This window comes from Odocoileus virginianus, chromosome 3 (assembly GCF_023699985.2).
Source record: "Odocoileus virginianus isolate 20LAN1187 ecotype Illinois chromosome 3, Ovbor_1.2, whole genome shotgun sequence".
Lineage (NCBI taxonomy): Eukaryota > Metazoa > Chordata > Mammalia > Artiodactyla > Cervidae > Odocoileus > Odocoileus virginianus.
Genome location: NC_069676.1, coordinates 40,157,579 through 40,171,002, shown reverse-complemented (window position 1 = coordinate 40,171,002; position 13,424 = coordinate 40,157,579). Strand labels below are relative to the sequence as shown.

The following is a 13,424-nucleotide window of genomic DNA, read 5'->3' as shown; positions in this document are numbered from 1 at the left end:
CCAGAGCAGCAGGTTCTGTAGGGGCTGTGGGAATCACACCATGCTGCTGTACCAACCACTGCCTCCAGGATGGCCTGGTAAAGAACACTCGGTCACTGGATCCCACATTACTCAAGCCAGAAGAATCCTTGTGATAGACCCCACATCACCTTAGCCTGTGCAACCCTTGGACTAGACCTGAAACTCTGCAGTCTGTGGGAAGCAAGGTCTTGCTGGTTCCTTAGTGGGACATATGATGACAACCAAGGGCTTTCCTGGTGACTCAGACAGTAAAGAATCTGCCTGCAATACAGGAGCCCTGGCTTTGATCCCTAGGTAGGAAAGATTCCCTGAAGAAGGAAATGGCAACCTACTCCAGTATTCTTGCCTGGAGAACCCCATGGACAGAGGAGCCTGGAGGGTTATAGTCCATAGGGTCACAAAGAATTGGACACAACTGAGCGACTAATACTTCACACAAGACAACACTGAAGACTCGGCCATGGCAGATAGCATGGGAGAACTCTGAATAGAGCTGGGTATTGTAACGTCCAAAACGTGCGTATGGTCCCTGCTCTAAATGCCACCCAGGGCTCCCCATAGCCTCTGGATGGAGTCCAAGCTTGCCGGCCTAGGTTTGAAGCCCTTCCTTCAGAGACTACTCAATTCTTGCCACTTCCCTTAGCTACTTTCCCACGTTGCCCCCAAATGTCCCCATGCCATCCTCTTTCCTATGAAAGAACAATAGGATTTTTCGCAGGAATCTGGCGGCCACGTTTGACGCAGAAGGCCGGACCTGCCCTCAGCTTGGAGGCGAATCCTGATTGGATGAACAGGGTTGAAGTGATGTCAGGCACAACCATGTGATCCAGCTCTGGCCAATGGTAGGAGGGACAGCCTACTGGGACGAGGCTTCAGGGAAACACGGGAATGCTCAGCATGCCTGTGTCTGGAGGTGACCGTGTAATAGCTTGACGTATGAGTTTCCTGTTTGCTGCTTTAACAAAGTGTTGTAAATTTAGCTGCTTAAAATAGCACAGACTTATTATTTACTGTTCTGGAAATCAGCAGTCTGACAGGAGTCTTACTGAGCTAAAATATCAAACGTATATGGGGGCCTTTATTCTGCACATCACAGTGCTTAATATTGTTGAGTGTCTGACTTTGCCGACATTTGTTGCCGTATCCCAGATGTGTTCTTGCGCCTGGCACACGGTCGATACCAGCATCTGTGATTGAGGGATTGCGTGGTGATCTCGATCCCTGCCAGGCTGAGAGGTGGTGCGACCCCACCTCCTTTGAGGGAGGCAGAGCTTGATAAAGCTATGAAAGCTTAATTACCCAATTTGGTAAACATGTTGCTGCTTCAGATAAGAGAGTGGCCTAACTTTAGAAGTACACCTGGTCGTGCTTGGGATAAAGAGGCTGGGGGCAGCAAGTTTGCCCAAAATTCCACACAGACACACAGAGAGAGCAAAAAAAGTTTGCCACTGGCGTGCCCAAGTCAAGGATGCGTGGGACCCTTTGTACTATTCTTGAAACACTTCTGGAAGTTAGAAATTATTTAAAATAACAACTTTTGAGCAGCATTCAAGGGAGGTTGCTCAAGAGAGAGGATGGAGGCATCCATCCCCCCCACTGGCTTCACAGGTCCTGGTCCTGACGACTTAGTCCTGAAAGATTCCTTGAGCCGGTGGAAATGAAGGAAGTTTGACCTAAGAGGATGGTGACTTGACCCCAGGAGAATAGATTGAAGGACATCTGAGGTTCTGGGGCTGCCAGGTCCTGGGTATGGGTGACTCAGGGGTCTAAAGTAAAAAATACAAAACACAAACCAACAAATACAAATAATACAAAGGACAAAGTCAAAATATGTAAATAAAAGGTTGAAAAGCAAGTAAAAAAAAAAATGCTTAAGCAGATAGCAGTGTATTCATGCCTGTTGAAATAATGCCCAGTGGGGCGGTGGCCTCCCTAGAAGTGGGTGACAGAACTGCTTTCTCCAGCTCTAGAGTTCCCAAAACTCCCTCCCAGAGGCTGGATTTGAACCCAAGTCAGTAACTAGGGGGTGAAATGGTCCTGTCCGGAGAGGTTACCTCCTAATCCACTTTCAAAGACTATTCAAGAAAATGCTGAGAACCCATCAGGAGGCACCCCACAATCAGAGAGCCCTGGGCTGGCCAGGTCTCCCGTCACACATCTGTCCTATCAGTGGCAGCAGCAAGATGGCCACTGGTCATAAATGGATGCCTGAGGCCCCAGAACCTCAGGACCTCTGGATCACATGCAGATACTGGCCTGATTACTTGAATTTGGATATCCCAGTCCCAGGGCATCCAGCGGGGCAAGGAGCTGAGACCCAGAGGTCCAATGATTGTGTCTGCTGTGTGACCATGTTTGAGCCTCAGTCTCCTGCAATGCAGGAGACCTGGGTTCGATCCTGGGTTGGGAAGATCCCCTGGAGAAGGGAAAGGCTAACCATTTCAGTATTCTGGCCTGGAGAATTCCATGGAGCCTATAGTCCATGGGCTTGCCAAAAGTCAAACAGGAGTGAGTGACTTTCACTTTCACCTTCTCATCTGTAAAACAGGAGTCTTCATTGCTCCCACATCCTGGTGCTTGTGTGAGGATTAAACATCTGGCTGGCACATCTTAAGCACTTAGTTTTATGATACAAAACTTCATATTCTTGTTCCCATTGCATTCCCAGCACCCTACTTGGGCCTGGTACACAGCAGGCACTCACTAATTATTTTTTTATTCAAGAATCTATTGAGCACCTACTATATTCTGGGTATTGGCTTCACATATTGGGAGATACCACTGATAACTCCTGGATCTGGGGGTGGCTGAGTTGGGGAAAGAGGGAAGAGGGCACTGGGATCCCCCAGGACAGGATCAGAGCAGCCTTCTGAGAAACAGCAAAAGAGAAAGGATGGTGGGAATGGCACTCCCAGCAGAAGGTGTGACCAGGCAAAGGCCCTGAGGGGGGATGCAGTTCAACCCACCCGCGGGGGCCAATGAAACTGCGCTGGGCTGGGGATGGGTGCCAGAAGGGTAGATGAACTCAGGGAGGCCGCATGGCCCACAGGCACCTCAAGCATAATCCAATCTCAAACCCCCAAGAGGAAGTTTCTGCCACCTGCCCAGAGAGGTTAAGTGAGTTGCCCAGGGTCATATAGCCAGTGTGACTTGGTGGGATTTGAATGCTGTGAGCCCATTGACTCCAAGGCCTCTTGGGTGGTACCTCATAAACTTTTGCAGGATGGGGAATTCCCTGGCAGTTCAGTAGTTAGGACTAGGTGGTCTCACTGCTCTGGGCCCAGGTTCAATCCCTGGTTGGGGAACTAAGATCCCATAAGTCAAAAGGAAAAGAAAAAAACAAACCAAATGAAAAAACAAAATGAAACTTCTCCAAGATGAATGAATCAATGAATGTATGTCTGGTGTGAGACAAGTCAGGAGCTAGGCATTAAAGGTCTGAGGCAAAGGGCCCCTCCCTGTATCCCTCAGGGGAGGGAGGGGTGGAGGCAGATGGGGGTGGTGGTGTCTTTTGCTTCAGCAACAGGGCTTGTTTCCCAGCAACAGGGCTGGGGCGCTCTCTGGTGGTCAGAGTAGGAATGCCTTGGAATCGCCTCTGAGCTTTGAGGGGTGCAAGATAGTGGCTGGAAGACAAGTCCCTATTCCTTACCACTTGACATTCAAGATCCTTTATGCACAGCCTCCAATTTGTAATTCTTTGACACTCTGGCTCCAATACTCCCAACTCTCAGCAGGAATCTCACCTCCATCCCACTCCTATTTATTACTCTAAGTCCTGGCTCTAAAGTCCTCTCCCTTGGGAAGTCTGTCTGTCTCTCCAGGCAGAGCCAAGGGTACCCTAGGGGCTCATCCCCTGGCTCAGTCTCGTGAGGCTGGGGGCGTCTGTAGCCTGCTCTGTGTCCTCCAGTTATGGAGTATTTCAGAGAACCACTTTCATTTCCTGTCTGTGGTTTCCTCTGCTGTGTCCTTGCACCCCAGCAGAGTCTGGCATGCAACAGGAGCTTCATGAATGTTTGTCTAGTGGGTAAGGAAATAAGTACATAATTGTCCTGGAACTAAATTCAGAAATGATCCTGGCCTGATTCATTTTGAGGGGAGGGGTAGGTTTTTTGCCCTCTCCTCACCCTGAGGCATCATGGAAACAAGGCCACACCTTGCTCAGAGTCTCTTATGCCACACCGAGGCATGGGAGAGCAGGCCTCCTTGATCCAGGAATGGGTCTCCGGTCTGCATGCATTCGAAGAATGTTTATGTAAAGCCTGTGTGCCAGGTCCTGTTCTGAGTCCAGCTGGGAACAAGATACAAAAATCCCTTTTGTTGTGGAACTGACAGTTTATAATATGGACCCAAGCACTGTTGCAGAACATGCCTCAATAGGTGGACATTTGAGCAGACTTGAAAGGTGTGGGGGAAGAAAGCCATGCGGGTGTCTAGGCAACGGTGCACCAGGGCAAGGTTACAGCCCGTGCAAAGGCCTGGAGGTAAAAGAGCGCAGGAGCATCCCAGGAGCAGTGAGGACAGAGAAGTGAAAACCAGGTAAGTCAGTCACTCGGTTCAGTCGCTCAGTCGTCGCTCAGTCGAGTCCGACTCTTTGCGACCCCATGGACTGCAGCACACCAGGCTTCCCTGTCCATCACCAACTTCCGAAGCCTGCTCAAACTCATGTCCATTGCGTCGTTGATGCCACCCAACCATCTCATCCTCTTTTATCCCCTTCTCCCGCCTTCAATCTTTCCCAGTATCAGGGTCTTTTCCAATGAGTCGGTTCTTCGCACCAGCTGGCCAAAGTATTAGAGTTTCAGCTTCAGCATCAGTCCTTCCAATGAATATTCAGGACTGATTTCCAAACAGGTGGGTCTTGGCAATAAGAGAAATAATGAGGGAACTGGGGGGGGTCTGTGCGGGAACTGGTAGCAGTTTTGTAGAAGAGGAGGGGCTTGGCTCCGCCCCGCCCCAGCCCCGCCCTCGGCCTTCCCCTTAGCCTTCGAGCCGGGCCCGCCTCCAAACCCACCTCAGGCCCTGATCCAGGTTGCCCAGGCAGGCAACCGCCCAGCAAGGCCCCGCCCATGGCCCCGCCCCCGCCCAGCTCCGCTCCTAGTTTGCTCCTCGGCGGCCACCGTCACCCGAGCCACCGCCCGCCTCGCGCGCTGCCTGTCCCGTTTCCGCTACCCTTCCCCGCCTCACGCCGTGCGTGCCGTGCGTGCCGTGCGTGAGCGTGCGCGGGCTCGTCGGCCGGCGAGGGAGCAGCAAACGGCCGGCGGCGGGCGCCGCGCGGGGGGCGGGCGGCGTGGAGGAGGCGGCGGTGGCCATGGCCGAGGCGTCACCGCAGCCCGGACGGTACTTCTGCCACTGCTGCTCAGTCGAGATCGTGCCGCGCCTGCCGGTGAGGCCCAGGCCGGGCGGGCGGGGGCCACTGCCTTGGCCCGAGGCGAGTTGGCACGGACGGGGAAACTGAGGTCCCCGCGGAGGGCCCGGAAGTGGCGGCCCTGGTGGCGCAGCGAGGCCGGTGACCGGGAGGGAGCGGAGTCGGCCCCGAGCGCGATCAGCGCTGCGAGCGCCTCGTGGGAGAGAGCCGTCGCTCTCCCGGGCCCGACGGCGGCCCGAGCCGGCGTTCTTGCGCCTTCCGGGGCCTGGGGTCTGGACCCAGGTGGGCCCTGTGCCCTCGTCCGGGTGGAGGCCGCGGGACAGCTGATCGTGAAAGGCTCGGTTTCCAGGCCCCTCAGCCCGGAAGTTCCGAGTGGGTAGGTCCGGGATGGGGTCGGTGCCCCGCGCCTGACCGACCCTCCCCCGCTGAATGGGAGGAAGGTTAGAAGGCAAGGCGCCCCTGGCCGGCCCCGCTCCTGGCATTTGCCGCTCGGCCAGCTCAAGAGGAGCAGGAAGAGGGCGATGTGGGGGGCCAGGGAAAGGGGCTGTGGGTGGCGACGACTGATTGAGCACCAGCTCTCCTTGGTCATCTGGCTGATTTAAGAACCAGATTCCCATCCCTTCCTTTCTTGCTGTGGACTTCACTGGGGGATCCAGCAGGAGTCGTGGGCATTATTCCAGCCACAGAAGTGAGCTAGAGTTAGGGTTTGGAATGGAAACGGTGCCTGAACCCAGGAGAGTGTAAGATAAGGCAAGGGTGGTGTGGCTTCCAGAGGCAAGGGGATGGGGGCCGGCAGATAAATGGAAACCTCGGTGCGCGAGCAGACTTGGGGGGGCCGAGACTTGCCCGACTCCCCCACTCCAGCCTCCCGGAAGACGTACTGCTTCTGCCTCTTCCGGCTTCCTGTGCGCCCCAGCTCTGGGTCTGGTTTCCTCCACTGGGAGGAACGGTCGGGTCGGCGGGACAGTCCTCTAGCCTAGGTGAGCTGCAGGGAGCCTCTTGCAACGGGTGTGAGCCCCGGACAGGCCCTGGGCTTCGGGCTTACCCCAGAGTGACCTGTCCAGAGCTATCGGCAGCCCGGGGCTGTGTAGTTAGCTGTTCTGGCCTCCCTTCCCAGGGCCAGCATGCGGCCGGATCCTGGCCATGTAGTCTCGGACCAGAAGGATCCTGATCTCTGTGGACAGTCTGTGGACACTGAGCTGGCGAGGGCCTTTCTAGTCACAGGATCCAGTGGTGACAAGGTAGCCATGACCTTTGCTCTCAGAGTTTACAGGGAGCCAATGCTGAGCAAGTGATTGGCAAATATTTGATTTGTTGGAATGTTGGTAAATTCTGTTAGGAGCAAATATTGGAGGCAAGGGGACTGATTTGTGGGTTTGGGAAGGGGTTGACGGGGTCCTGTAGACAGGTGTCTGTTTATGAGTAGGGGTGCACTTGGTGTTCATGAGAGTAGGGAGGTGGGCTCTTAACCTGGTGACAGTGGGAGGCTTCCGCCAGCAGCACCCCTCCCACCTCCCCCTGCCCCAGTGGGGCGGTGAGACTCAGGTGGCTGCAGGCCCTCTGTTCCCAGGGTTTCTCCCTGCAGCCATGAGACTCTGCCTCATTCTCCTCGCCCATCAGATGGGTTGGTGAGGGCACCCCTGTGCTCGAGAGTGCCGGTGCAGGGGGGCCAGGATGCCCCGGAAGGGCGGGTGCCTGCCTGGAATGGGCGTGTGGGAGCAGGAACCGGGCAGGCCGGCTAGCTCAGAGGCCTCTGCTCGGGCGCACAGGCCCAGACTCGATCCCCCAGGAAACGGGAGCGCCAGGGATGAGGTGGATCTGGGCCATGCATGGGCCAGGCTCCTAGTGGCCTGACCGGTGGCAGTCATGATTCTGTCTCCTGTCCTGTGGACACCCCTGATTCCTCTCAGAAGTGTCCCTGAGCAGGGTCGGGGGGACGGGAACAAGCTCTGTTACGTCGAACAGGCCACCTTGGAGAGCCGTCGGGGTGAAGAGAGAAAGTCCGTCCTCTGCACAGAGCCCCTGGGGTGCAGACTGGTCCCCCTGCCTGCTCGGCGTTAAGGCCAGCATCTCTCCAGTTCCCACCTCAATGTCCCCTGTTCCCCCACACTCACCTGGCCGGGAACCTGGGGTCTGCATGTGGCATGGAGGGTGAGGCCTGTCTCCAAGGGCCTACTGCAGGGAGCAAGTGCTGAGTGAGTGGAGTGCATGGTCTGTCCTGTGGGCCGCTGTTGTCATGGTAATAATGATGGCGTGATCACCCTGGTCTCCTCAAGAGAAGCTGTCAGCTGGGGATAGGTGCTCACGAGCTAGGGCCTTGCCAAGGTATATAGACTCTGCCCTGTGGGGGTGATTGTTCCATCCCAGGATGTCCCCCATTTCTGTCACGGTGAGGTAATTAAATCTCTGGGACATGCGGCCTCTGGAGGAGGGAGCATTGAAGACCCAGGTCTGGACCTTCTGCAAGTGCAGCAGAGTTTGGGGCCTCCCTGAAACCAGGTCACTGTGGCTCAGGGGCCAAGTCCAGAGCCTGGGGTTGAGGCCACCCTCCATTTGCAGGTGGGGAGATGGAGGCTTACAGCTGGGACCCAGCTTCCGAGAGGGGCAAGCCAGGTAGATATCAACTCGGGCTGTGGGGACCCAGGACAAGGAAAGGCCCAGGCCTGAGATGACCAGTCTGGGTTGTGCTGGGGCTCAGGGAACACAGGGACCCCTGAGGATGGCATGGTGATCGGCTCTCAGGCACCAGGAGCAGCAGTGAGCCCCAGGGGTGGAGGACAGACACCCTATCTCCAGTGGGCGTGTTGCTCACCCCGCCCTGGCTCTCCCAGGCTTGCCTGGGGCAGGGTGCCCGGGAGAGAGAGTTTTGTCACAGGGGAGGTTCTGGGCCTGCCTGGCCCAGGCCAGAAGGTTCCCAGATTCCTAACCTCGGTCAGCTCAGACTCAACTGCAGCCACGTTTGCCCCTGTCCATCGCCCTCCCACTGGGGCTCCTGGAGGGGGAAAGAACCTTGGCTACCAAGCACAAAGCCTCCAGTGACTGCGTTTCTTGGCCTGTGAAACGTTGAAGTAAACGACAGGCTGAGTGACAGCCCTGGAAACCCATGCTAGTGACAGCTGTGGTGGACCCTTCCTGGGGGAGCCTCCCCTGGGCCCCACGCCCCTGCTCAGGAGGGCAGAGGGCTGCTGTTCCTGGTTCACAGTTTCAGTGCCACATGTCCCACCCACTTAAAACTCAGGTCTTGCAGCCGGCCATCACCAGTGTCCTTGTCCAGGACATTTGGTCACTCAAAAAGGAGCCCCGTCCCCATCAGCAGTCACCTTCTTGGTCCCTGACAACCAGGATCCCACTCTCTGTGTCTGCAGATCTGCCTGTTCTGGATGTTTCCCATCAGTGGAATCACACTCTGTGTGTTCTATGTCTGCTTCTCACTGAGCATCATGTTCTCAGGGTCCATCCACATGGTGGCAAGTGTCAGGGCTTCCTCTTTGCATGTCTGAGTGATGCTTCCAGGGGTGGAGGGACATGTGGTTGTGTTTGACTGCTGTGCGTGTGTGGGTTTCTGTGTGGACCTATGTCTCCGTCACCCCTGGTGGGTGCCTGGTGGGGCAATTGCAGGGTCATGGGGTGACCATGACTGTTTTCTGAGGACACTGCCCCAATTCACAGCCCATCTGCCATGTGGTGGTTCCAGTTTCTCTGCCACCTCCTACAGTGGTCCCTGTCAGCTTCATGGGTCCAGCCATCTGGGTAGATGTGGAGTGTGTCCCGCTGGTTTTGGTTTGCGTTTCCCTGTTGGCAGACTATGTGTGCATCCCTTCTTGGCTCGTTGCCACCTGTCTGTCTGTGGAGAAATGCTGTTCTGATCCTCTGGTCGTTTTCTAACTGGGGCGTTTGTCTTTTGTTGTTGAATTGTAAGAGTTCATTACACATTTGGACACAGGTCCCCGGGACATGTACAGCTCTGGCCTACCCTCTCGCCCAGCTCAGGTGGCATCCTTTCATTCCCTGGCCCCTTTGCTCTCTGCAGTGGAGCAGGTGGGGGTCCCGCCTTCCTGACAGGTGCCTGGCCCCCAGCATCTGCAGGGCAGGCCACATGCCCCACATCTCCACATTGTTCCCTACAGAGGGTGGCCCAGCCATCGGTGCCCTAGGCTCCTGGGGACTGGGACCATGGGCAGCCTCAGTGGAAGCACCTCACGCTTGCAGCTTTAGAACACATGTGGACCTAAGCCAGTTCCAGGCCCGACTAGTGGATTTGGTCCTCAGGCTCCCTGTCCCTGAGGGGCAGGGCCACCTCTTTGCTGACTGGAGACATCACAGTCTCTGCCCCGCTGGCTGTCCAGCCTGGGGTCACAGGCCACACCTCGGGCAGTCCAGAATGTTCTGCAGGCTGGTTCCTCTGCCTGGGTGTGCCTCCCACCCTCAATGGCCGCCTTCCTGGGAGTTGATCTCTGAGGCCCAGGTGGTCCTGGAGCCCCACTAGTCACTCTCCCAGCCTTCCTTTCTATTTGTGTGGGTGTGGGGGTGTTAGGGAACATTCTCAGGTCCCCCAAGTTGGGAAACTTCCCTGGACCCGCGTCAGCTGGCCCTTTGCTACACGCTTTGTCAGAGCCTTCATCAGGCCATGTGGCTGAGTGGAGGCCCCGAAACTGTGACTTCTGTCACTGTGGGGAGCACAAGCTGATGGACTCAGGGACATGGGAGGTTGGGGATGTAACTGCTGAGGTTGCAGCCCACCATGTGCACAAGGAAGTCAGTGCACCAGCCCTGCCCGGAGCCACATGGCTGGAGCTGGCAGGTTGCCACCTGGGCCCTTGAGATGAGCCCCCCCCCCCCCCCACACACACACCCCGACCCCGCCTTGCCCTGAGATCACCCTTGCCTGCCCTCTCCTCCCCAGGATTACATCTGCCCAAGATGCGAGTCTGGGTTTATCGAGGAGCTTCCAGAAGAGACCAGGTAAGGCTGCCCCCCCTCATGGACCCTCAGCCCAAGGGTGCACTGGCTGGACCTGGGTCAGGTGTAGAGGGGGTCTGCCTTCGTCTGACCCTCTGGCCATCTGTCTGGGGTGGGGTGCTCCTGGTGCTAATGGTACCTGTCCTCTTAGGAGTGCAGAGAACGGCTCAGCCCCCTCCACAGCCTCCGCGGACCAGAGCCGGCAGCAACCGTTCGAGGTGAGAGGCAGCCTCCCTGTTCCCCGTGAGGGCTGCCCAGCCCTGGCCCCTCTCCCATGATGTTGGCCCTCCTCTCTGCAGAATGTGGACCAGCCCCTGTTCACGCTGCCGCAGGGCTACGGGCACTTTGCTTTCGGCATCTTTGACGACAGCTTCGAGATCCCCACGTTTCCCCCTGGGGCGCAGGCTGATGACAGCAGGGACCCCGAGAGCCGGCGGGAGCGAGAGCAGCACTCCCGGCACCGGTACGGCGCCCGGCAGCCCCGCGCCCGCCTCACCGCGCGGCGGGCCACCGGCCGGCACGAAGGCGTCCCCACGCTGGAAGGGTGAGGGGGCCCGGGGGCGGCCGCGGGTGGGGGGCTGGGGGCGTCCAGCCCACCCCACCCGTTCGGGCAGAGCAACCAGCTGTCCTTTCAGGAGGTGCTGTGGGCACAAGGCATGGGTGCTGGCTCAGGGGCCGTCCTCCAGGCAGGGCAGGTCCCCTGTGGGTCCAGGTTGGCTGAGGGGCTGTGTGCCCACTGTGTGCCCCTCAGCATCCTTCAGAGAGAGGCCTCTGCCCCAGGGCACAGGCGAATGGCAGTATCAGGTGTCCTCGCCCTTCCTGTGTGCAGGGTCCTGAGGACAGGAGGGGAGGACCTAGAAGGCCCGTCTCAGCCCCACGGGACACGGGGCTGAGCATCCTGTGGGTGTTTGTAGATGGAGCTTGATTGCAGGCAGGCCAAGGCTGGTCCAGCTCATGACATGGCCTGGCTCACTGTGACCTCGGCTGGCATGTTTTAGGGTCACTGTGAAGAACAGGGCTGACTTCAGGGCTCCTGGGGCCCCCCCACGGCACTCCCTCTGGGTTGCAAAATGGGGGGGGGGACGCAACTGTGTGTCAACCGGCACTGTCCAGGCCTCAAGGAGACCTCTACCCCAGCACCCTTGTGACTGGGCTTTTTCTCACCAGTTGAGAGTCCAGCTCCCCTACAATGGCCCCTCCTCATAAGGGCGCTAACCACGGGCCTGGCCACTCTGTTCCAGGATCATCCAGCAGCTGGTCAACGGCATCATCACCCCGGCCACCATCCCCAACCTGGGCCTGGGCCCCTGGTGAGTAGGGGAGGGGCCCCCTGCGCCCGGCCCACCCCTCTGCCACTTGAACCCCAGCCTTCTCTGCCCAGGGGCGTCCTGCATTCAAACCCGATGGACTACGCCTGGGGGGCCAACGGCCTGGACGCCATCATCACGCAGGTACAAGGGTCTTGCTTAGCTGGTGTGGGGACCACACCCATACAGGCTGGGCCCAGGAGGACAGAGTGTCTTCCGTGTCTGTGTCCTGGGTGGCACTTATGAGGCGGGGCTGTGACCACCTTGGGGCCTTCTGCTGCATATTTTGTCACCAGTGCCTGCCCCCTGATTGTAGCCACGTGAGGACTTGGGAGCCATCCTGGCCCTAGGAAGGGGCCGCCGTGTCCCTGGGGTGGCTACCAGCCCTGGCTACAAGGTGGTGATGAGCAGAAGAGTGGGCAGAAGCCCAGGGCTGGGCCTCCTGGGGCAGCTGACCTCTGACCCCTCAGGGTCAGGCCAGGACAAACAGGGCCTCGGTGCTTTTGCAGGTAACCCCGCCTTGCATTTCATAGCCCCGTGGGGCGAGGGACCCTACCAGCCCACCTGCTCTCCGGCCTCTTGTCTTTCAGCTCCTCAATCAGTTTGAAAACACGGGTCCCCCACCCGCAGACAAAGAGAAAATCCAGGCCCTCCCCACCGTGCCCGTGACCGAGGAGCACGTCGGTACGAGCCCCAGGGGCCAGTGGGGGGTGGGCTTGGGCCAGTGACTCCTCCTCCCTAGGACACCTTGGGCAGGGCTTCAGGGGAGCTGCCCTGAGAGACGTGCTCCTGCCCTGCAGGCTCGGGGCTGGAGTGTCCCGTGTGCAAGGATGACTATGGGCTGGGTGAGCGTGTGCGGCAGCTGCCCTGCAACCACCTCTTCCACGACGGCTGCATCGTGCCCTGGCTGGAGCAGGTGAGTGATGGGCCAGCTGGGACACTGCCCTCAATCCGTCGCCCCCGCCGCCTCTGAACTGTTCCCTCTCCTCTCTGTCCTGCAAAGCACGACAGCTGCCCTGTCTGCCGAAAAAGCCTCACAGGACAGAACACGGCCACCGACCCCCCGGGCCTGGCTGGGGTGAGCTTCTCCTCCTCCTCGTCATCCTCCTCCAGCTCACCCGGGAATGAGAACCCGGCCAGCAGCTCCTGAGCACACCGGCCGGCCAGCCCCCAGGGCAACAGCAGACACCCCACGCGCCCACGGACTGCAGCGCCACCGGGCCCGCCGCGGAGGAGGCTCGGAGGACCCACCCCTCCAGGCTGCGGAGGGAGCTCGGCCTCCCCAGGGACAACCCGGCTGGGCCGGGCGCCCGCGCACACTGCCCGGGCGTCCCACCTTCCCCCCCTTTGTCTCTGACCTCACCCTCTACATGTTCAACGGCGGAAAGGTTTTTATAATTTTAAATTATTACTGCTTTGAAATAAATGGACGTTTGAGCTCACTCGCGGCCCTGCATGATCTGTGGAGAGACGGGGTGGAGCCACTTGGCTGGGGTCCTGGCTGCGTGGACAGGCCCTGCTCCCCACCCTGAGCACTGGGGCCTGGGATACCAGGATAACCAGCGAAACAAGGACAAGACTGCTCTGACAGACGTTTTTTAAAGGAGAAAATATGTGTATCTTGAAAGCTATTTAAAAATACACCTACTTAGAAAGAAGCCGGTGGTCGGCGTATTCCTTGTGTGCGTCGGTGCAGCCTGGGGCCCAGTCTGTCCACGGCAGGATCACTCTGCTCCCTCTGTGGGTGAGTGTCCAGTCTGTGCCCCTTGGAA

The 13,424-nt window shown here is 58.1% G+C and overlaps 1 protein-coding gene across 6 annotated transcripts; it reads left to right on the top strand.

Annotated features, from left to right (window-relative positions):
- The first annotated feature begins 5,230 nt into the window (after positions 1–5,230).
- On the top strand, positions 5,231–13,094 carry RNF126 (ring finger protein 126). 6 transcript variants are annotated; one of them, XM_020901418.2, is made up of 9 exons: positions 5,231–5,404; positions 10,290–10,348; positions 10,497–10,563; positions 10,645–10,808; positions 11,587–11,655; positions 11,727–11,796; positions 12,243–12,336; positions 12,453–12,568; positions 12,656–13,094. In XM_020901418.2, the coding sequence occupies exons 1-9, from the start codon at positions 5,330–5,332 to the stop codon at positions 12,800–12,802; spliced, it is 861 nt and encodes a 286-aa protein (XP_020757077.1). In that variant the 5' UTR covers positions 5,231–5,329; the 3' UTR covers positions 12,803–13,094. The 6 variants fall into 6 exon arrangements, with proteins under 6 accessions (XP_020757077.1, XP_070321354.1, XP_070321352.1 ...); XM_070465253.1 differs by having other exon boundaries at positions 10,645–10,889; XM_070465251.1 differs by lacking the exon at positions 5,231–5,404 and adding an exon at positions 6,634–7,999 and having other exon boundaries at positions 10,678–10,889; positions 11,587–11,659.
- Positions 13,095–13,424: the final 330 nt, after the last annotated feature.